Source organism: Diospyros lotus, chromosome 12 (genome assembly GCF_014633365.1).
Source record: "Diospyros lotus cultivar Yz01 chromosome 12, ASM1463336v1, whole genome shotgun sequence".
Classification (NCBI taxonomy): Eukaryota; Viridiplantae; Streptophyta; class Magnoliopsida; order Ericales; family Ebenaceae; genus Diospyros; species Diospyros lotus.
In genome coordinates this window covers 18,489,936-18,514,240 of record NC_068349.1, presented here as the reverse complement: position 1 = coordinate 18,514,240, position 24,305 = coordinate 18,489,936, and the positions used below count along the sequence as shown (strand labels likewise).

Sequence of the window (24,305 nt, the reverse complement as noted above, 5' to 3'; positions counted from 1 at the left end):
TATTATTTCTTTTCAATTTTTATTTTGTAAAAGTTTTCTATGAGAGCGTAATTCAATAGTATTTTTATCACTTGCATTCATTGTACCTTATAAAACCTAGTTGTTGTGCTAGACGAACTAGCAAGGCTTGCTAGTTGGAAAATATAGAAAAGTTCAAAATCTCTAGTTGGGATGCTAGAGTAGTGGATATAACTTGATTTGAACCAAACCACTATAAATTATTGTATTGATTGTATATTTTGTTTTCTATCTTCTTTTTGCAACTTAGGGTGTGTTTGATTAGAGGGTGGAAAATGGGGTGAAATTCATTTTCCATCCAAATTCCAGGAAATTCCATCAAACAATTTTTTTTCATAGAATTCGAATTCTATTTTAGTTCAAAAAGTGAAGATTTTCCTTCAAATCAAGGAATTGAAATTTCTAAGGGGTGGAGTGAGAATTGAAATTCTATAGAATTGGAATTCCACCCCCCCTTTCCACCCTCCAATCAAACGCACCCTTATCGCTTTTGATTTTTTTCTTGAAAAACTTTACAATATTTGAAAAAAAAAATAAATTAAAACACCCAATTCTTTTTTTTATCCTGGGAAACTCTAGGGGTCCTTGCAACATAGTTATCCTTCACCTCAGCATGTCCCACCCAACTCTAAAACCCATGATCCACCTTGCTTCAATTTAAGTTGTATGAATATGTGAGTTGCGAGTTGGAACCTGGGGGACCAAGCCCCTAAAATAGACACAAATTATCGAGATCCACAATGAGGCAGACTTGAGCCCATGATTTGGTGGTAACTTAAGCTCTTGAACATTGTGGTGGACCATTTGCATTATCTTAAGTGTTAAAAATCTTATTTTTAGGTGTGCAGTGCCATTATATTACACAAACTTAACAATCTTGCTTGTCAAAATATAACATGCAGCCTACCTACTTCCTTAGTACCCAAAGAAACAATTCACACTCAAGATATCATGTTCCAAAGTTCAAAAATTTCAAGGTTTATTGAGAACCTTGCTTAAACTTTCGGAGTTCTAGTTATATAAAGGACAAGGACTCAACCAATAAATACTTTTTTGACATTTATCTTTAGAGATTTACAAGTTTCATTTTTAACTCTTTTATGAGTACTATCTTAATTGTTAAAGATTATATTGGAGAGACAAAAATCCCTCATTTATATGAGTTTGGATGCTTGGTGTAACGACCCGCTCCCACTTACGGGCGCCACCAGTAAATAATCGACCGGATTACTCACCCGACAAACCACAACTGAAGGGTTGAACTATGTTTCAATAGGAAACGCCCTAGGTGGGAACTAGGCTTCGTCCTTCCCTTCGCTCCACTTAGGAATCGGTCCCAACTCAAATAAGAAAAATCCAGCGGACCAAGACCCGAAACCCGAGTGAGCTTCACCTCTCTTCAACTCACCCCATAACAAGCCAGAGGTGACCTAGGCAAAAAGCTAGCATACAGACACTTCGCTGAGTATTGGGGGTTTATGAGAACATACCTTGCTGATCCTGACTCGGTCCGAAACTTGGCTTTACCGACTATGCCACATTCAACAAGCAATCTCACTATCATCTATTACACTATGATGATTACAACAATTAAATACATTTAAGCTCAATAACACAGACATTTACTCACAAGGGTATACATACACCACGCCCCCTGACTACATACAAGCAGTATTAAAAATACATAACTCGGGCAACTCAGCTAGTTACCACAATGGCCCCCCGGCGCCATCCCTGCTTGCATCCGGACTTGCATCATCTACACATGAGGTAAAACCTCATGAGTCATAAAGACTCAGTAAGGGTGCAATGCATGTAAATATGAATATAATCATGTTTATGTATGCCAAATGCATGCAAATGAGGCTAGGCTCACACATTCTCACAACCCACTAAGGTTTGAGGCATCAACCTATCAGCCCCCCCCCACCTCTAGTCCTCCTTATGGCCACAGGTCCACTAGAGCTTGCATCACACAAGATATAACCACTACATGCCAATGCAACATAAAAACATTATCAAACACATTTACCAACTTGCAAGGCCACCTCCACATGGGGCCGTCCCTTACCTGGCTCGAAGCTTTATCTCTGCCTCGGCACGAATTCCAGCCTAAATTTCAAGTTCCTCTAGGATCACTGCCTTCTCGGTCGAACCTAGAGGCAAAACACACAAAACCCCAACTCCATTAACATCCGGCATTCAACCAATGCCCTCAACTACGCCGCACATCGCCAAAATCATCCATCAACAAGATTTCAAATAACCCCAACACAGGGTTTAATCCAATAATTAATTATTCTGCATTAACTTGCTTAATGTAAATAATTTGGGAAGAAATATTAATTTATCTCGGACGATTGGAAAACGAAAATCAGCCAACCGCCCACACCGGCATTGCCTCTCGAGCTGCCACTTGCGCTCAAAATCCCATTCTCGAGCTTCCAATATGCTCCACGAGCCTTGAAATGATTTCTAGAACCTTTTTGGAATTTTCGGGAATTTTTTCCTATTTTTCTCATTATTTCTTTATTTTCTTTTTATTTCTTTTTCTTTTTTTTTCTTCTCACTGTTCTTCTTCTTCGGTTCTTCTTCTTCCTGCATCTCGAGCGTGAGCAAGGCCTCCTCCCGCTGGCCTTCCCGGCCGAGGCTCCTACCAGCGACGCCTTGGCCAGCCATCGCCGACCGCACCATGCCATCGTCAGCCGTCCACCTCCGCCGCGAGCACTGCAACCCGCGCCTCACGCACTTGCTGTGTGCAACCAGCGGCAACTTCCAGCCGCTGAGGCTTCCAACGCCGCCACTGGAGCTTCTTCACGCTGTCGAAACCGTCGCTCCACATTGCTGCTGCGTCGCCAACCTCCCTCGCGACCATCGACCTTAGTCGTTGCTGGCCATGGCGGTTGCTGCTCCAGCATTCCGCTGCCACGCTTGTTGCAACTACTTCAGGCCGCACCAGTCGCCGCTTTAGGTCGGCCTTCGACCTTCTCTCTCAGCTAAACTCAGCCTCCCACGAGCTCTCCTCCACAAGCCGCTATTGCTCCAGCCGGAACTGCCCCTGGCCTACTGCAACCAGCTTCCATCATCGGCCATGGCAACTGCTGCCATGGCTGATCGGCCCTCACACTCTCAAACTCTCTATCTCTCACTCTCGGTTGCTCCCCCGAGCGATCTCACGAAGGCTCTTGGTCCTTACTCTCATTCTCTCTCTCTCTCTCTTATTTTGATTTCAAATTTTGAAATGGCAGCAAGCCCACGGCTCTGCCTATATATGTACCCACGCCTATATATATATAATTACATATATAGGTTCTTAATCCCACTATTTTATCATAATTCCTCTTTAAGGAATATAAAATTACACTTGAGACTTTTAATAATAACACTTTGACCCTCCAAGGCTTAATTAAATTATTATCAAACCACACCACATCTCGATTTATCAAAAATTAATAGCCGACCGCTACTCGGGAATACCGACCTCGTCCCTGCGCCTGCACGGGACCTTTATTCGACCCGAAAGCACTTAAGGGTTGCTTTACTCAGAAAACCGAACCACCCCTAGGGTCCCCTCAGCTTCCAGGAGGTCCCCTCCGATTATTCAGTAATGACACCCACTCGGGCTTATACAAAATTTATTCCGAAAATTATTCCCGATCGAACCGCTTCCAGCGTCATTAATCTCATCTCGAGACGCTCATCAATCTCTTGCCCTTTTCCCTGGACATCCAAGTCCCGAGGCACTCCCAGCTGCCAATTCGGCAAATTTATTAATTAATTGCTCGAAATTGACTTTTGGCCTTCCTGGACCACCCGAGGTCCTGACAAAATAATCAAAATTTATTTATTTTCAATACCATGTAATACCAGGTATTACACTTGGTGTACTTGGTGATCCTTTCCAATATCATTATAGTTTTTAATAATAATGTTGGAGTCGTGAGGGTTGATGTTGGTGATGACGAGACAAAAGAAAAGAAGATTGATGATGAGAGGGGGGAAAAGAAAGATAGAAAGAGAGTATTTTTGTTTATAAACAAATTTTATTCTCAAATTATGAAATTCATTTCTATTTTAGTGAAATTCAGTTTTAGTGTAATTGAATTTATGAAATTTAATTATAGAGATTGAATTCATAATTTTTTCATTCCTAGCATCAAAATTAAAAATAAAAATAAGCATTTATTTAGATCAAAGGAAAAGTTGTGGAGAAGAAAACTAGAAGGAAGCAAAAGAGAACCCATTTGTGGTCGGGACATTTTTGTTATTTCAACACCCTTTAGAGGTTGTTTGGCTTACCGTTTTTTATTAGAGCTTTTAAGTTAGTTAGCTGTTAGTATAAAAGTTGTGTAGTGTTTAAGTTAATAGCATGTTTGGAAAAATATGTAGTTATGTGTTTAGTTTGTAAAAATTGATAAATTGTTAAAACTTGACAAAAAGACTAAAATAGACATGATGCTAAATAATATAAATAAAATTTATAAAAATATTATTTTTAATAAAAAATTATAAATTAATTTCTAAATATTAGATAAATTATACATACTCATTAAAAAATATATTAATATAATATATATACATCTTTTATTTTTTTTCTTAAAAAATATTACCATTAATATTTATACAATGTATATATACCTATAAGTGTATATATATATTGTATATACACTTACAGGTCGGGGACGCCATCAGTGATGGAGGTGGCGGCAATTAAAATTGGAGGCGGTGCCTAATGGCGACGACGATCATGGAGGAGGGTCAACAGCTGGAGGCGACTTGTGGTGATAGATCTGGAACCAGATGAGGTGATGGCGCGACCCACCAACATGAGCTGCTTGTGGCAGCCCAGCTGCACGATGGTGATAGCGACGGTGGTATGGAGGAGGGGCGATGGCGATAACGACGATAATGGTAGAGCACAGCTTCAAAGAAGATAATGGAGAAGAGAGCTTTAGGTAAGGGTAATGAAGGATATTTTGGTATTTTTATTGGTCAACGATAAAGCATTTTGTGGCAAATGTGGGGTACCAGCTTTTGCTAAATGCTATATTAACTTTTCGATGAGATAGTTTTAAGTTAATTATTTGTGCCAAATAGTTGATCATCAGAAGCATCATACGCGGTCAAATAGTCGAGCCAAACGTTTGTAAGCATAAAAATTACGAGCGTCAACGTCACTGCCAGTTCTGAATCTTCGAATATACATCTCCATGTAGCCGCCGACCTAACCTGTTACCGTTTGCAGGTTCAGACGCCGAGTAACACACAAGAAGAGAGAAATTTACAGTTTTGGCACCAAAGAAACGATCATTCATACAGACCTCAATCGGAGGCCATGGGACACGGTATCACTGCGCATCCTCTCTCTCTATTATTTGCACATAAGATGAATCGTTTTCCTCGCGATGTTTGATCTAACGCTTTCTGTGTGATTTGCAGGAGAAAAGGGTCGACCTTTCAAGAAGCTTAAGTCCAAGGTTCTTCGCTTTTTCCCTAATTTTTTCTGTTATAATTTTGTGTTTTCCATATTCTATGAAATTGAGTTGTGTTTTCCATTTTGTGCTTTGTTGCCAATTTTTCCGTGCAGGAGGATCATAATCATAAAGCCCCTGTCGTGGATGACGATGACGCCTATTTTGGCGAGGAATTTGATGATGATTTTCGCGATGGTATTTAATTTCTATTATGTTTTTGCGATTCTTGGTTTTATTTGTACTAGTTCTGATGAACCGTGCAATTGAATTATGTCTGTAATTGCTTAAAGGGGACAAAGAAGGGAAAAAGAGGGATTTCAGCAAGCTAGAACTTAAACCCGATCACTTGAACCGGCCGTTGTGGGCTTGTGCTGACGGTCGGATTTTTCTAGAAACATTCTCTCCCCTCTACAAACAGGCTTATGATTTTCTCATTGCCATTGCCGAGCCTGTGTGCAGGTACAATATACGTGATTTAAGCATGTAATGGATGAGTTGTGTTGACAGTTTGTACATTTGTGTGGATTTCTGAACGTTTGCATGCTTCAACTTGATGGTGCATAGGCCAGAGAACATGCATGAATACAACTTGACCCCTCACTCATTATACGCGGCTGTATCAGTTGGTCTTGAGACTGAAACAATTATAGCTGTCTTGGATAAATTGTCAAAAACCAAGCTTCCCAAAGAGATGATTGATTTTATTCATGCTTCAACTGCCAATTATGGCAAAGTGAAGCTTGTACTTAAGAAGAACCGGTACTTCATCGAATCCCTATTTCCAGAGGCAAGTTGGTTCTTCCTTCTTCACGCTTGGCTGGTTCTGTTGGGTGGAAATGTTGGATTGCTAACACTTCATATATGGCTATTTTCAGGTGTTGAAGAGATTGCTCAAGGATGAGGTCATAGGTCGAGCAAGGATTTCTTCTGAGGTTTGTGCTTAAATGCTGTTGAGTTTGGTAGTATGGTCTCTCCACTTTAGTTGTGACACCTTTTTTTTTTTAACTGTCATATTCTTCCAACATAAAATTGGATAGTAGTTAAAGTATTCAAAATTATTTAGATATAATGTTGAATCAATGTTATTATCTGCTAGACTTTTAATTTTAGGTATATTAAGAATATATTGCATTTCTTTTCATATGGCTCCTTGGTGTGATTTAGATAGGTGCACCACTGACATCTAGGTTTATGGTTGTTCTATTCATGCAGTTATGTGATATTATCTTTTGAGAGTTGACATTTCAAAAGATTTATCTGTTGAATGACTTCTTCCAATAACTGGTGCAGATAAAGTTGGGTTTTTGGTGTTGAAACCCAAGATTTGACCTGAAATTACTTATTCAAGTTGTTACTCTATGTATCTTGCTAAAACTGAACAAAATTTGTTGCTGCCTCTAAATCCACTCATTATTTAGCATGCTTCTTCTGGCTTAACTTTAAATATTTTCATGTATGGTTCCTGTTAAGGGGGTACAAGGAAGTGATGGATTCACAATCAGCAAATCAATAGGTGAGATTGAAAATGGGCACAGTGAGTTGCTAAACAAGGCAGAATTGGCAGCAGCAGCTGAAGAAAAAGAAACTCATTCCTTTGAAATTGACCCTACTCAGGTAGACTTTGTGAAACCCTTCAAAACTGATCAGGTTCAGTTCTTGTTCTGCCATGTCTTCAGGGCAATATTGAAATGCATATTTATGTATTATATTTTTGAGTAAGAATACGTTTTTATGCAAGAATCTTTGAACTATGTTCAATTAACCAATGTACTCCATAAAGTTAAATTGTCATTATATGGATATGCTGAGGGAAATTGTGTTGATTCTGTAAGCTTAGGAATCTAGGACTTATAGATGGTATTATTTTTTTGGTTTTAGTTAGAATGTTGCAGCAAATCTTTTGTCATAGGGATAAGCTGAGGGTTATTAAGTTGGTCCTATTAACTTGGCTAGCTAGGATTTAGAGGAGCGACCATTTTCTTGTTGAACTCTTAGTCAATTTTGCTGTTGTTTCCTTTTCCTTTCCTTTTTTTCCCATTTAGTTTGGTCATTGTAGTTAGAAATGTTATTTTTTGACTACTTTGATTAATGAAAAGCATTTTGTGAATGAATTAGATAAGTTCCATGACCAAGGAGAAAACTAGATTGTTTGATCCATATAGATTGCTTTAGTAACTCTCCTTCTGTCACTTCTCTTGTTCTCCTTTACTCTTGAGAGATGATAGCCATGCTAGAACTATACCAACAAGAATTTCTAGGGTTGAATTAATGGATTGAGACATTGAGACAAGTAGATGAAGTGTTAACTTCACTTTGGATGGCTTGGCGTACAAGTTGTTATGCCCTTTTGTTTTGTCTTTCAACTAATTGGCAATGCAATGTTATTGAATTCTTTGCACTGGGTGATAGTTCTATTCTAGATGATATTTAGGTTTGTGAAGTTATGGATACATTTTGCCGGGTTATTGACCTTTTGATAGTATATTGATGATTTTGATTTATCTTATTTTGTTTTAATATATCATATTTTGTTTAGGTTTTAGCGTCAAATATTGTTTGGATTCTAGATTCCGACTTTATTTTTATTTTATTTTGTTTAGATGATTATAGTTGATTATTGATTATTGCCCAAAAAAATAACCCAAGACGGGGTTGTCAGATGCTTTGATCTGACAATGGAATTCTCCTTTGAATTGGGGAGAATTGAGAAGGACCGAGAGGGAATGAGAGTAGAGAATAGAAGAGGGAAGGATCAAGAGAAAGAGAGAGAGAGAGAATTGAGGCGGGAAGGTGAGTTTCAGTTTATATTCATCGATGCCTCAAATGGAGCGGGATCAGTTTATTATATACTAATCCACCACTTGGAACAAGGCGCCAAAGGCAGCCAAATTCAAACATAGCATAACTGCCTAACTACCAAGCTTATTAAAGTAAGGCCTACACTGCCTATACAATGTGTAAGTATCCCCCACGCCTTTATAACTATAAGCACATGACAATTCCCTCCCCCTTTAAACTGCACATGACAATTCCCTCCCCCTTTAAACGTTTCTTGTTCTCAAGAAATTCAAAGTAACCCATCAACCTTGGGAAATTGCTTGAGTAAGTTTGGGAGGTACTCCCAAGTATTGTTTTTCTGGTGTAGGTTGGACCAGTGAACCAAGACCTGTGTTAGAGGGGCTCATTGCCCATAAATGATTCGTTTGTCCACGATGGTAGTGGGTTTTGGCTCAGTATTAGCTTCAGTGGCCATAGGGGGTAAGGAAGGACTCACTGGACTGGCCCCCATAGATTTGTTGAGTAGAGATACGTGAAAGACGGGGTGGATTTGTGAGTCTTCTGGTAGTTGGAGTTTATAGGCAGCCTTCCTAAATTGAGCAACAATTGGATGAGGCCCATAGAATTTTGGGTTGAGTTTGGTTACTTGTACCCGTGAGAGCCTTTAGGTGGGCATGTCTCAACTTCAAGTATACTTCTTCTCCTATTACAAATTCCCTTTCGCTTCTCCTTCTGTCTACAAATTGTTTTATCACCTATTGTTGTTGTTGTAAGTAAGAGTCCACTGTTGCTACAATGGTGAGTCCTCCAACAGTTGGTAGTAGGGGTGATTTGTAACCATATAGGGCCTTGAATGGAGTCATCTTTAGGGCACTGTGATGGCACGAATTGTACCACCATTGAGGTAATGATAACCATTTGTGCCAACCTCTTGGTGGCAGGAAGCATAGGCAGCGTAAGTAAGTTTCCAAGCATTGGTTGACTCTCTCTGCTTGCGTGTCAGTCCTCGGGTGATAGGCTGTTGACATGTGAAGTTGGGTTCCCAGTGATTTCAGTAGTTCCTTCCACAGTAGGCTGGTAAAAACCTTGTCCCAATTTGACACAATTGATTATGGAACCCTATGTAGCTTCACCACTCAGTCTAAAAACACCCGAGCCACTTCTTGAGTAGTGAAGGAGCATGCAAGGCTGATGAAATGGGCGTACTTGGTGAATCTATCCACTATTACTAGGATACAATCATTTCCCTCACATCTCGACAACCTTTCCACAAAATCCATTGTTATGTTAGTCCATGCCTACTCAGGCATAGGTAACGGCTGCAACAGGCCATATGCTACAGTCTCATGCTTGCACCTTTTACAAGTATCATAGGCTATGACACATTCCATCACAAATTTCTGTAGCTGCGGCCAATAGAAGAGTTGCTTCACTCAATGATATGTATTCTGCATGTCAGAGTGTCCCCCAATTGGGGATCCATGTAAAGAATGAAGTATCTTTCCCCTTAGTATTCCACAATCTCCAATCACTAGTTTTCCCTTGTACCTCATTAACCCATTCGATAGTGTGAATCCTTGTTTGCTGTTGGGGTCCAAGATAACTTGTTCCAGCAGCTCCTTAGTCCAATCCCCCTTCTTATAGCTTGCAATCACCTCTTGATACTAGTAAGGAATTATCGACGTTATAGCCGTGGATGCTTCTTCCTCAAAATAGCGGGAGAGGGCGCCAGCAGCCTTGCTCTCTTGCCCCTTCTTATATTGGATAACATAGTCCAACCCCATCAATTTCAACATCCCCTTCTTCTGCAAATGAGTATGTAGCTTCTGTTGTAGCAGAAACTTCAAACTCTCATGGTCGGTCTTAATGATAAATTGCCCCCCCTTGAGGTAGTGCCTCGATTTGTCAACCACTATCAAGACTGTTAGCAGTTCTTTATTGTAGGTACTTAGGCCAAGGTGTTTGGGGGCCAATGCTTGACTGATGAAGGCCAAGCGCCTACCTTCTTGCATTAACATTGCTCCAACTCCATTATTGCTTGCATTTGTTTCCAATACAAAGGGCTTGTTAAAGTCGGGTAAACTTAGGGTAGGCACTTCAGTCATTGCCTTTTTAAGCACCTCAAAGGCCTCCTTTGCCTTTTTCGTTCTAGCTGAACCCTTCCTTTCTTAGCAAATTAGTGAGTGGCTTATTGATCACCTTGTAATTCCTCACAAATTGGCGATAGTACCTAGTTTTCAAAACCCTATGATTGTATTAGGGGTATTCTTGTCTTTTGGGGGGAATTATGCTGTAAAGTGGATTGGTAGCGGTTAGAAGGCACCAATGAAATTCATAGTAAACAAACTTATCTCTCTCTTTCTCTCTCTCGATTTCCCTCCTTTCGATCTCTTTGTTCTCTGTCTCTCCCTTTGTTTTTCTATTTCTCTCTATTTTCTTTTTTTTCTTAGCCCTAATTATTTTCGTCACGAGGAGAATTCCGTTGTCGAACTCGAGGTCTTGACACCAGTGAGTCCCAAAAATCCTCTCAAGGCCTTAATAGTGGTAGGTCTCGTCCATGAGGTCATTGCTGTGACCTTCCTTGGATCTATGCTCACTCTAGCACTAGATATTATGTGTCCAAGGTACTCTAAAGTTGTGCAAAGGCACATTTTGATTTCTTGACGTACAACTGGTTGAGCCTAAGTACTTTAAATGTGGTTTGTAAGTGTTCAAGGTGTTGTGAGAAAGAGGGGTTGTAAACCAAGATATCATCAAAGAACACAAGAATGAATTTTTGTGAGTATGGTTCAAAGATCTAGTTCATTAAGGCTTGGAATGTGGCTGGGGTATTGGTGAGCCCAAATGGCATCATCATAAATTCATAATGCCCTTAATGGATTCTGAAAGCTGTCTTGGGAATGTTATTAGGGCTCATTTTGATTTGGTGGTATCCAGATCGAAGGTCTAGTTTAGTAAAGACCATCTTTCAATTCATCTAATATGTCTTCGATGATGGGTATGGGAAAAATTTGTTTTTGACTGTAAGGGAGTTGAGTTAACGGTAGTCAACACAAAAGTGCCAACTGCCATCTTTCTTCTTGACAAGAAGATCGAGTGAGGGGTGGGACCATGGCTGAGTTTGATGATGGACTTTTGGAGCATGTCTTCTTCTATTTCAGCCTTTTGTTTGGGAGGATAATGATAGGATCTGATGTTCACTGGCTCAGTGTTAGGTTTGAGGGTGATGGAGTGATCAAAAGGTCTTTTTTGGGGTATTTTGGTTCCACAAATAAGTCCCTAAACCTCAACTAGAAGTGAATCAAGAGAATCAAGTTCTTGTACCTTCCATTGGTGTTGGGGTTGGCTCCTCCTCCATTTGTTCCACTATGTGGATTGAGAATAGTTGTGCTACCTATGACAACTTGTTTCTGAGTATCTTATGTAGCTTCTTCTTGATATCATCTTTCACAGCCTTGTTTCTATATTGCCCGTCAGTGTCATCCATTTGTTCTCCTTCTCAAATGTTACTTCCATCTTATTGAAATCAAGACAAATGGGACTCACATTTTTCGTCTAATTTATCCCTAGCATAATGTCACATCCTCCTAGCTTGAGCAATCTCAAATTTGCCTCAAATTTCCTCCCTATGCATTTCCCAGCAAAACCCTACATAAGCCGATTTGCAGACCACCTTGTTGCCGTTAGCCACTATTACTGATAGTGGTTGTGTGCTAGTAAGCCAACAATTCAACTTCCTTGCAGTGCTTTCATCTAGGAAGCTATGGTTGCTTCCATTGTCTATTAGGATCATCAGTCTACGGTCTTGTGCCTTCCCGTTCACCTTGATAATCTTACTATTAGCCAATCCCCTCAATGCATGTAGTGAGATTTCCACATTTTCTTCCCTTTCGGTCACCATGGGATTTGTGGTCCCCTCTTCTATTGCCTCTACTTCTTCCTCCTCCTCCAGCAATAGAAGTTGCCTCTTGCATTGGTGTCTTGGGGTGTATCTATCCCCACAATGCAAACACAATCCTGTAGCTCCTGCCTACCTTTTATGTTCCTTCATCCTCCCACTTAATGGTTGAGTCGGATTGTTATTAGTTGGAATAGTCATCCACTTTGTACCTTGACTATCCTTACCACCCTCCTTGATGAACCCTTTGCTCCCTTGCTGGGGAATGCCGGAGTTTATTCCCTTTCCCAACCATCTTTGTTTCTTCATAAGAGCCTTGATTGTCAGCTCTTGAAACCTTGCACTCCCGGCCGCTAGCTTAATGGTCTTGGGTTGAAACATCTTTATTGTGGGCCATAGCTCTTCGCTCAAGCCGCTAATGAAGCTTGAGATGAAGTATCCTTTTGTTAGGTTGGGGGTTAAGGATTAGCATGAGCAATTTTAGCTCCTCAAACTTAAGTTGATACGATTGCACCGTTCCTTCTTGTCTAAGCTTATTGAATTCCTCCACAATGTCCATCATACTCCGATCTCCAAAATGTTCACATAAGTCCTCCACAAATTCTGCCCAGTGGCAACCTTCCTTCACTTGATTCCACCCTTGTGTCATGACCCCTAGGATCCCCAAGGAAATATTAGTAAATATAATAGTAGGAGTTTTCATGCATTATACAATAATTGTAATTTCCTTTTGTATTTTCTGTTATAGGGCCTTGTCCTTAGCTATAGGCAGTTAGGCTATTAATTGTATTGCACATGGGTGCATGTGGGAGACTGTTAGGCTATATATAAGCCACTGCTTAGGATAAGAAATTATGCTTTGATTGATAAATGAAATTCTGATTTCCCTCCTCCTAGTTCTCTCTCTCTCTCTCTCTCTATCTTTCTCTCCCTTACTTTCTATTCTTTTGTGATTCCTTTTCTGATTGCAGCCCATTTTTCTTGATAGTGACTCGCCAACACTTGAATCTGTCCTAAGCCTGAAGGTTGCTTGCAGATCGCTTGACTCACAGCCGAGGATCGATAAAAAATTAACAGCCGAGAAGCGTCGGGAAGCAACGGTCGAGTACGTCGAGTACCATCCGGAATTAATAGTTTGGGAGGGTTAGAAATCATCACCTTCCAATCAAAATTGCAGCACACAGCTGTGCATTGGTTGGAGGCTTCACCAGTCTGGGTCGGAATTGGCCTTTAGAAATCTGAACCTAATTGTCATGGATTTGTGGAAATCCAGCCGAGGATTGAACAACTCCGATACCAATTGTCACACCCTTAAGGTTGAGCTGGGGTGTGAAATGGGATTTGGAAGATTTAGAGAAGAATTTGGGGAAAAGATCAGATGGGAGGAGAGAGAAATAATAGATGAGATAAGGGAGAGAAGATAATCGAAAGAGAGACAGAGATAGAAATATTAAGAGAGAACAACAAGAAGAAGATGAGAGTATTCGAGAGAAAGGAGATCACTGAGAGAAGAAGAAGATAGGAGGGAATTACAAACTATTCATTAATTCCATTCATGAAATCCAACATCAGGCTGTGGCCCAATATATAGGCTCACAACTGCATCCACTTTAGCTACAGGACAAAGGCTGTAATCACCTTAGCTATAGGACAAAAGGGGAAAAGACAAAAAGAGAATATCCTAACTCCCTCTAGTTACAAGACAAATAGCCTTAATTGAAATAGAAATTAAAAATAGAAAATAAAACCAAAATTACAAATACCACCCTTGGAATGTGACACAGGATTGAAAGACTATCCTTCCAATTTGTGACACTTTAAGTTTATTAATTTTTTCCATTGTGGTTGACCAAACCTATTTCCTTATTTGAAGGGCAAGTACTGGACATCTTTGATCAACCAGACTATATCTTTGGTCGACCAAACTTCATGATTTCATTTAAATGATGCATTTGTTCAAGAAGCAATTCAAAAGGATTAAAATGAAGGGAATTGCGAATTTTGGCTGTTTCAATTTTTTAAAAGGCTTAAAGAAATTTTGAAAACATAGGATTTGGAGTGGAACATCTTTCTTAAAATCAATTTTGTCATCATCAAAAAAAGTTGGCAATTGTCCCCTTGAGGTTAAAAAATTAGAGTTAGGTTAATCATGTTTTAGTTAGGATTGGATTTCAGCCTATAAATAGGCTTATGATGTAATCTGAAATTAATGCTTTTGGTGATTTTCCTCCCCCTAATTTCTCTTTGATTTCTGTAAGCTTTCAGGCTTTAAATTATTTGCACAATGATAATTTCCAATTGTTGTTTTCTAGGTTTTTGAGAGCCTTGTGAATGGCCTCTGTTGTCTAGAATATATTAATTGCAGAAGATGAGCTTATATTTGATGTAATGGTGCTTTTAAACTGTTGTCTCCTATGAGTGGTTCTGGAAACTCTACCTGATAAAATAGTGAGATTGGAATTGCTCTAACTTTTTCCATTTTCAATGGAAAAATTGAATTACTCATTTAATACAAGCACATGACATTGCTGTTTTATATGGTGTCAATGATAGCATAAGCATATTGCGTAAAACTGCTAAAAATTTGGGCTTTCACAGGTCTATTGCAGATCAGTTTGAATCTTTTTCTCTCTATGAATAGGTTGAAAATGTGAAGCAACGTTGCTTACCCAATGCTCTGAACTATCCCATGCTGGAAGAGTATGATTTTCGAAATGATACTGTGAGTATTTATCTTCTCTCTTCTTTACAAAATGCTGTGATGTTGATGACCGATGAGTGACTTAGCAAGAAGTCTTTGTGTGGTCATATGCATTAAATATCAACTTGGAGATCTTGTAGCTATTCTAGTGGATTAACTGACACTCATTCTGCCAGGTTAATCCTGACCTTGACATGGAATTGAAGCCTCAAGCACAACCTAGGCCGTATCAGGAAAAGAGCCTTAGCAAGATGTTTGGAAATGGTAATTATCATGATTACAATCTTGTACTGGGTTCACTGCATTGCTGTGTATTTGTGAACACTAAACATCCAGGGTTGATAATATGTAATTACTTCTCTCCACTTGTTTAGGTTGATTTTTCTACTTTGATTCTCCTTGGGCTCTGTTTGGGAGAGGGTTAGTAATAGAATGAAAAAGAATGGAAAATAATTTTTCGTTCATATAAAATACTTCTTCCTTGTTTGGAATTGTAGTGAAAATGGATGGGACTAAAAATATTAAACAATAAATGAAATTATACATTTTTAATGGATAGATAAGAGTTTTGTTAAATGAAAGGGAAAGTTGATTTTTTATCAAAAAGATTTATGATTCGTGTTGTCAACACAAACTAAACTTTTCATCAATTTCCATTCCATTCATTTCCCTCAATTTGGGGAAGCCAAAATATGGCTTTGGAGGAGAATTGATGGAAAGTGTATCTTATTTTTTTTTCACCATTGTTTTCATTCCATTACATTGTTGATGTATTTCCCAAATGGGGAGAAACCCTTTCCACCCATTTCCCTTCAATCCCTCTCTTTTAAACACTGTTAAAAAAAGTTGTACTTCAAAACGCTAAACTGTAAGCACTCTAAATTCAATATACATGTTTAAGAAGGATCACACTTTTTATTTTGGTGCTTATGAGGAGGTTAGTTTCTCCTTTCTTCTTTCTTTTTTTTTTCTCCCCATTTCTTTCAACTTAGAGGACTATACTTAAATGCTAGTCTTTTGATAATACTTGATAAAAGATACATCAATTTTCCTTCAATGATGTAAAACCTAATGGAGACAACTGTCGGTCTATGGATATGGCACTATTGCATGGCCAATTGTGTTATTTGCCACATAATGCATGACCACGTGTTATTTGGGGTGGTCCATGATTGAACACTCTCACCCTTGTTTGGTTCAATCCCACCACCTAAAATCCAACCTAAGCTGTCATGTTTGGTTTTGAACCCATGCATAACTTTCTGCCGCCGCCCCACTTCCACCACCCCCAAAAATAATAATAATAAAAACAAACTGCAAATTATAAGCACAATATAGATCAAAGATCAAAAGGATTTATATAGAAAAATCCTACCCAATTAGGAAACATATAAAAAAAAATCAGAATCATATCCTAATTAGAATGGAAATATAATCTTTCCAGGACTACTTAAAAAAGAAATAAACAAGGGAATAAAATATACTAAAACAAATAAATGAAATAGGCTAATTAATATCTGCCATTATTTCCTAACCTCCCATCATTTTCCCTAGTTGAAAAAAAAAAAAAAACTCTACTTACAAGAAGTTTGGACTGCTAGTACCACTCCAAGAGCTCGAGATCCAAGACTTGAAAAAAAAATCCACTTTGGTAGTCTACGTAGCACTTGGATCTGGATCTTTCTACTTGACAAAAAATTTATGAGAACCACTTTAGGATGAAACCGCAATCTTATCATTAAGCACAAACATCTATCATGTCCTTTTGCTGCAGAAGATGTTGGGAACGAGGGACTCAGGGATCTACATGAACACTAGTAGGCAAAAGAGGAGGCTCAAATGTGCCTCAATAAATAGACCTTCCACACTAGAAATATGACTAATATTCACAATTTATCAGGCAAAGCAAGTAAAGAAGCATTAGGTCCATGTTTACCATTGATGGAAAATGGGCCAGTAGCTTGAGTACATCAATTAAGGACATTTTGGATATGTTGTTAGGCAAAAGGAGTGAATTCCAATGGTCTAAAAATTACTAATTTGGGCTAAGGTTTGTTAGAGTTGGATTAAGGCACTAATGAAGGTTATTAAGGTTGATTAATATCTTAGTCAGCTGTGTAGAGAATGGGAGCATGTGGGATAAGGCTGTGGAGGCTTCTAAAGAGACTCACCTTCTTGTGCTGAAGCATGTGGAGAAGTGGGTGAATGAGAATGATGCATGTGGCAGGGCAAAGTGGCTAGCAAGAGGCGAAATACATCTCCAGCTGCTTCCATTTACCTATAAATAGGCTTCACCCCTTCACTTTGCCATCACAGCTGAGTGTAGAGTGAGAAGCTCTCAAGGGGAAAAGGTTTAGTGAGAGAGAGTGCTGATAAATGTCAGAGTGAGGGAAAGCTAAAGAAAATGCGGAGGTTTCTGCTGGAAGTCTGATAAAGCTTAAAAGAAAGTTGAGTGTGCTTGAGATAAGTGCATGATTATGGTGTTTTCTTATTAGCATTGTGCATTAACTGTTTTGATGGAAGCTTGTTATGCATTACACCATATTTATATGCAGTGTGTGTGTGTGAATGTTGTGAGCATGATGCATGATAGTGGTAAGTGAAGCAAGTTTTTGGAGTGTATGGGTTCAATGCCATGCATGTATGGCTCTCTTTGGGCCATGCTGTGATGGGGAGTCAAGGATGAGCCTTGGGTCCTTTGTGACCTTTGTTGCCAAGGGTGGAGTATGGGCATGAACCTAGGGGTGAAACTCTGGTGGGAAATGTGATTTTTGAACCTAGTAGGTGCGGACATATGAAATGATGATTGCATTTTACCATGCTAGAACATGTAAGTGATGAGGGTGAGAACCGGCTTGGGGCTAGGGGAGAAAAGCTGCATAATACCATGTGTGTATTCTTGAGACTTGATGTAATATGTGAAAGGATAATGTTGATGTACTAAAGTCAAGCATGTGTAATATATGACTTGATGCTATGCTTATTTCGTACATAGGATCAACCTGTTATGGTATTTGATTATGGTCTCTTGTATTGCCTTATATATTATGATAGATGATGACTTGAGAATAGGCAGGTCTGCACTAGATGACCATTCACCTTCTTATGAAGTCTCCTTTCTTATCCTCATGCCTTTAGCCCCAGTTGCCTCTTAATGCGGTTCATTGTTGAGTCTTTCTACCTGTGACCTTGATAATGTTGTGTTGGTAGCATCCTACCATATAAAGTACATTTGAACCTTTTTTTTTGTTTGAATTGTGGATTTCGTTGATTTTTATATGTTTGAAGTAAGCATAAATAAATTTGTTAACTCTAAAATATGTATTTTATTCTGAAAGGACTAGAAATTGTGCATTATGTGAATCATGGATATATTTTTTGCTTGGCATTTCAGGTAGGGCAAGATCTGGCATTATTGTATTGCCATGCGGTGCAGGGAAGTCTCTAGTTGGTGTCTCTGCAGCCTGCCGAATCAAGAAGAGTTGCCTTTGTTTAGCGACAAATGCTGTTTCTGTGGATCAGTGGGCATTCCAGTTTAAGTTGTGGTCAACCATACGAGATGAGCACATATGTCGGTTCACGTCTGATAGTAAAGAAAGATTTCGTGGAAATGCTGGTGTGGTTGTGACAACCTATAATATGGTTGCTTTTGGTGGTAAACGGTCTGAAGAATCTGAAAAGATTATTGAGGAAATAAGAAATAGAGAATGGGGATTACTTCTCATGGATGAGGTATTATTTATTATCAGTGTGATATTCGATGTAGTGCTGTTCCAAAAATATAATTTTCTGGGCTTATGTCTTTACTTTCCAAAGATATGAATATACTTTAGTTTATGTTCTAGTGTTACATATTTGTTTGCTGGATTTGGTGCAGGTGCATGTGGTTCCTGCCCACATGTTTAGAAAGGTTATCAGCATTACCAAATCTCACTGCAAACTAGGGCTTACTGGTATGTGTCTGGTAAAATTGTTTCAGATGATCCATCTTCAACCATTTGATTTTACACTTCCTTGCAAAATGTTGGAAATTTTGACTTAATTTGACTGCAGCCACGCTTGTGAGAGAGGATGAAAGGATCACAGACTTGAACTTCCTCATAGGTCCCAAGTTGTATGAAGCAAATTGGTTGGATTTAGTAAAAGGAGGATTTATTGCCAATGTACAGTGTGCTGAAGTTTGGTGTCCCATGACAAAGGAATTTTTTGCTGAATATCTGAAGAAAGCAAACTCTAAGAAGAAGCAGGTATCATATTATTCATACATTTGAATTAGTTGTGACTTCTGAGTGTGCAAGTAATTTAGTTTCCATTATTTCTTCTTTCAAATTTCATTTTGCAAGGATGTAACTTCAAATTTCATGGCAAGCTGTAGTTTTTGTATATATTGCATAATTTTCTACATTTGATTAGAGAAAGGCATTCTTGTTTTTGCTCTCCGCATGCTGACTGCTGCTTCTGGTTCCAGGCACTATATGTGATGAACCCTAATAAGTTCAGGGCTTGTGAGTTTCTTATTCGTTTTCACGAGCAACAACGAGGTGATAAGATAATTGTTTTTGCTGATAACCTTTTTGCACTGACTGAGTATGCGATGAAGCTTCGGAAACCTATGATCTATGGTGCTACCAGGTTTGTGGATACTTATTTTTGCTTTTATTTACTTTATTATTATTATTATTTATTTATTTATTTATTAACTTTTTTTTTTTTTGGGGGGGGGGGGGGAGAGGAGGGTGTACCATTGGTTCATAAATACTTTTTTGTGGACTTCATTTCACTCATGGAGGTCATAATTGTAAAAGGAGTCCTCTTGTAATTGTGCAGTCATATTGAAAGGACAAAGATTCTTGAAGCTTTCAAACTTAGTCGGGATGTGAATACTATTTTCCTTTCAAAGGTATCAATGTTACCACTAATTGCCAATTTATCATTTTGCTTTGCATTTCTTTATAATATAAATGGATTAAGATTGCAGCTCTTTTGTTTCCCAAATGTAATTACATATAATTAAACATGAATAAAGGCATTTACTCGACGTGCATGAGCACAATGCAATGTTAGTTTTATCCACAAATTTGCTGATGAGTTTTTACTTTTTATATAATATTTTGTTCCTTTGTTTTTTCTCAAGTTATTCTGTCATCCTAGATCATCTACAAATGTACAGATTTTGTAAAGTTAAGGCTCCATGCTAGCTGATGTCCCTGCTTTTGTTATCCACAGGTTGGTGATAACTCAATTGATATTCCTGAGGCTAATGTGATAATCCAAATTTCCTCACATGCGGGTTCGAGAAGGCAAGAAGCCCAACGACTTGGTCGTATTCTTAGGGCAAAGGTCTCTCTTCTCTCTCTCTCAAATGATGTGGATGATGATTTATCTATTTTTTTTTTCTCGTGTAATTTGGTCTGGAAAAAGAATTTGGTTGTTGTAACTTACTGCCCACATATATATCCCTCTTTCCTGCATTACAGGTGAGTGTGCTTTAGCAATTGGCTTAATTTCTCTCAACATGACTAAGTGAAATGCAGACTTTCATGTTAAAACACGAGGAATATATTTTCTTTCTTTTAAGAAATCACAACTTAGTTTGTTTGGCAGGTTGTGATACCTATGATAATTATCGTATTAAAACAGCTGGTCTGTCAAATAAAGTGAAGAGGTTTTTTTTTGGGGGGGTTGGGGTGGGGAGGGATGAGAGCTGCTCCAATTTTAAGAAGCACTTAGCACTCTTATAATATGAAATTTGCATTAGGGATTCTCTTTGCTTAGGCCTAGGTGCATGAATACAAGACTAGCCTAAGTTTGAAATTGTTCCTTGTTTCCATGAAGAAATAGATGTAAAATCACATCTGAGTGGACCCCTGATGTGGAACAAAGGGAGGAATGAAGAAGAGAAAAGGCAGCTGTATAAGGACATTAGAAGGAGTAGGGGAGATGCAGAAGACGGATTTGCAATGGTAGGAGCAGCAGAAAGGAGAAAAAGGAAGGAGAGGGAAGGAAGAAGAGAAGGGAAAACAAAATAGAGGGGGCAGGATATCCAAGTCTTCCAAATATTTAGGGGCCCATTCAGTCGTGGAAAACATTTTCTAATTTTGAACTCCAATTTTACAACCAAGCATGCTCTAAAATTTAGAAAACATATTTTTTGATCTTTTCCAATTCATAGTATAAAGTTGAAAAATTAGGAAATTGAGTTTTTTATTTTCAAATTGTAGATTCAACTATTCAATAGAAAATTGGAGTTGAAAAATTAGAAAATGTTTTCTATAACTGAACAAGCCCTTAAACTTTAATTCTCAAAAAAAAAAAAAAAAAAAAAAAAAATATAGTAGACAACATACCTAGCCCTAATCCTACTAGGTGAAGTAGGCTATATGGATTCTAGCTGACTGTCTATCTCTATCTATGAATATATCTTTTTATAAGGTTTACAACTCATGTCATGCATATGAGTTTACCATGACGTTTTTCTTGTTCTTGCCTACTACATTTGTTTTTTTCATCTACTTGCCTCTCAAAATCATCTACTCTCCTTATAGGGGCATCTTTCCTTTTTTTTTTTCACATAATGGTGTTTTGCACATCTTATCCTTCAATTTATTGCACTTTGACCTTATTACAGATAACCCCATTTTTAGTTTTGTCATCCCTTCTTATATGACCATGCATGTTTAGTAACATACTTGTATCACTTAACTCATATTTTGAACGTATTTTTATTGCCCAACAGTTCATCTTCCGCAACATACTTATTTCACTTAGGCTCATATTTTGAACATGTTGGCATTTTATTGCCTAACAGTTAATGATATAGAATAAAGCTGGTTCTGTAGCCATTTGACAAAACTTCCCATTTAGTTTGAAAGGGATTTTACAATTGCATAAAATGTCACAAGCACTTTCCATTTTAACCAAAACGGACAAATGGGCATCTCCCGTGCATGAGGCCTTTTGCTTTGAGGGTCGGGAAAGGGTTGTCCTTGTATCCAGATTTTCATTTGCTTTGCAAGATGCTTTTTTCACACTTTTCCATTTTAACCATTATACCATAATTCTTTTGAGTAATATAGTCAATAATTTCCCCATCATTTTGGTCATAATTTTTGTATTACACTAATAAGTCTTATGTGTAGGTGTGTTAATTCCACTTAAGTTCTACCACATAATCTTCATCTTTTAGGAGTTGTAATAAGATTAAGATGCATCTGGATAAAATGAAAGAATCCTATTACTTTAAAGTTCCTAAGTGAACAAAATCCAAACACTAGTAGAATCTTAAAATCTTAAACTAAATAGAATTCTGTATCTCCTCCAATGCCTTTCGTTATTGTAAGCTAAACTTTTGCCACACTTTGGTAGATCTTTTTGATTTTAATTGAATATCCAAGTTTACAAGTGGAAAAAAACATTTGACCATTTTCAGTAAAGGATATCTATATTGAGAGCCATGCCCGGGTGGGTGGTATTGACCCCTTTTTATCTTTTTTCTTTCCCCCCAATTCTTTAATTTGATGTGTTTCAACTGAGGGAGCTGCAAGATCTTAGTTGTGTTTTACTAGCAGATGGCACCTTACTTTTCTCTTGTTTGTTATGATTATTTTCTAGATGTCCATGTCAAAACTTGCTGTACTGACCATTAATTTGAACATATTGTATATGTAATCCCATTTTAAAGACAATGCTTGCAGGTTTTGTACTTCCAAATTGTACTTGTATTAAGTGAGGAAGCAGGTTTTCCATGAAACTTATTGGCAATTCCTTGATTTGTTCTTCACGATGACCTCTGATTGTGTGGATGAATGGTTGTTTAAGTGATACAATGGATATAAGAATTTGACTGGCACATGAGATTATCACATTAATTTTATTGTTGGACTGGCAGGGTCGTCTTCAAGATAGGATGGCCGGGGGTAAAGAGGAGTATAATGCCTTTTTCTACTCTCTCGTGTCTACTGATACCCAGGTAGTATCCAGATCTTGCTTGCTACTTTCAATTTTGTTTCTTTGACATATTGGTAATACCATTAAAACATGACTTTCTAGGTCTTTGTACAATTATGCATGTTCTTCTCTTTTTAAGGAGTTGTATATTGAACTTGTCTAATTCTTGGATCCAGGAGATGTACTACTCAACTAAAAGGCAGCAATTTTTAATTGATCAAGGTTATAGCTTTAAGGTAAGGACTTATATGATGTTACGAGTGAAATTTTGGTGATCTGTGTTGAGATGATGAATATCTTGTTCCTGTGGAAATCGGGGTGCTAGAGATGGCAATTTGTTAGCACGTAACATCAAGTGTGAGCTATTTTCCATCTTGCATTATTGGAGACTAACTAGAACTACTGACAGGTAATTACAAGCTTGCCTCCACCTGATGCGGGAGCTGATTTGAGTTACCATCGCCTTGATGACCAACTTGACCTACTGGGAAAGGTTAAATTTTTTGCTTCAGTTGTGCGGGTTTTGTTATTTTATTTTTCTTAATGAAAATAAGACATGATTGTCTCTGCCTTCCCTGTGAAATCCCTGATTTTTTTTATATAACAGGTGCTAAGTGCCGGTGACGATGCAGTTGGACTAGAACTGTTAGAAGAAGATGCAGATGACATTGCCCTCCAGAAAGCGCGCCGCTCTGCAGGATCTATGAGTGCCATGTCCGGAGCCAGTGGCATGGTTTACATGGAATACAAGTACGGTTACTTCGCTCACTTTACTGGGTTTAGCCCTTTTTTTCACCACTGTTTTCACTTGGCATTTTTGGTTACCATTCAATTTGACTCTTTAATTCACTTGGCCTTTCCAATTTCTGTGTTAAACTTGGTATAATACAACGTAAGAGCCTTACAGATAATAAAACTATATACTAACAACTGACGTGACGTGCTAAAATTCATGATATAGCCTATGCCGCATAGTAAGATTAAAACTTGATATATTATTTATTTGATATTTTTATTTACAGTACTGGACGGATCAAGCAGCATGGTCAGGTAAAGGGTAAGCCTAAGGATCCGTCCAAGAGACATTTCTTATTCAAGAAACGCTTTGTCTAAGCAGACTGCTGAACCTGGCAAATAACGGTTCTACTTCAATGTAATTTGATCTTTGGATGGCATTCGGATATGTATATTAGTGAAGGTAAATCGATATCTTCTTTGTTTCACTTGTTAATCCTCCAATTTCTGGTTAAGTATTATTGTGCCTCATCCAGTCTCTTAACTAAACATTAACTTTTAAGTTCTATTTAACCAAGCTATTTTAATACCGGGGAAAATGCGTTTAAGATAACAGTTAGCTAATAAATCAAGTTGGCCATTTTTTGCCCTTTTGATAAGAGCATTATTAAGCTATCAAATCAGGTGTGAACAACTTACAATCTGATCAGAAATTGTGTTGGGGAGGAAGTTGTTCACTGCCAGTGACGATGGT

The 24,305-nt window shown here is 38.2% G+C and overlaps 1 protein-coding gene across 2 annotated transcripts; it reads left to right on the top strand.

Annotated features, from left to right (window-relative positions):
- Nucleotides 1-5,145: 5,145 nt before the first annotated feature.
- On the top strand, nt 5,146-24,082 carry LOC127786870 (general transcription and DNA repair factor IIH helicase subunit XPB1). Of its 2 annotated transcripts, XM_052314582.1 has the most exons (21): nt 5,146-5,164; nt 5,264-5,363; nt 5,458-5,495; nt 5,606-5,687; nt 5,783-5,951; nt 6,057-6,279; nt 6,368-6,424; nt 6,963-7,106; nt 14,810-14,890; nt 15,046-15,133; nt 18,264-18,601; nt 18,747-18,822; nt 18,923-19,116; nt 19,338-19,501; nt 19,697-19,769; nt 20,096-20,209; nt 22,758-22,838; nt 22,993-23,052; nt 23,226-23,309; nt 23,424-23,566; nt 23,839-24,082. In XM_052314582.1, exons 2-21 carry the CDS (start codon nt 5,354-5,356, stop codon nt 23,927-23,929), a joined length of 2,310 nt encoding a protein of 769 aa, XP_052170542.1. In that variant the 5' UTR covers nt 5,146-5,164; nt 5,264-5,353; the 3' UTR covers nt 23,930-24,082. The 2 variants fall into 2 exon arrangements, with proteins under 2 accessions (XP_052170542.1, XP_052170541.1); XM_052314581.1 differs by lacking the exon at nt 5,146-5,164 and having other exon boundaries at nt 5,182-5,363.
- Nucleotides 24,083-24,305: the final 223 nt, after the last annotated feature.

What these genes read in the sequence shown, in the direction of transcription:
- LOC127786870 (XM_052314582.1), top strand. An exon ending in TAGCAAGATGTTTGGAAATG is followed by an intron (nt 15,134 to 18,263) that starts GTAATTATCATG and finishes TTGGCATTTCAG; the next exon opens with GTAGGGCAAGATCTGGCATT. An exon ending in CTGCAAACTAGGGCTTACTG is followed by an intron (nt 18,823 to 18,922) that starts GTATGTGTCTGG and finishes ATTTGACTGCAG; the next exon opens with CCACGCTTGTGAGAGAGGAT.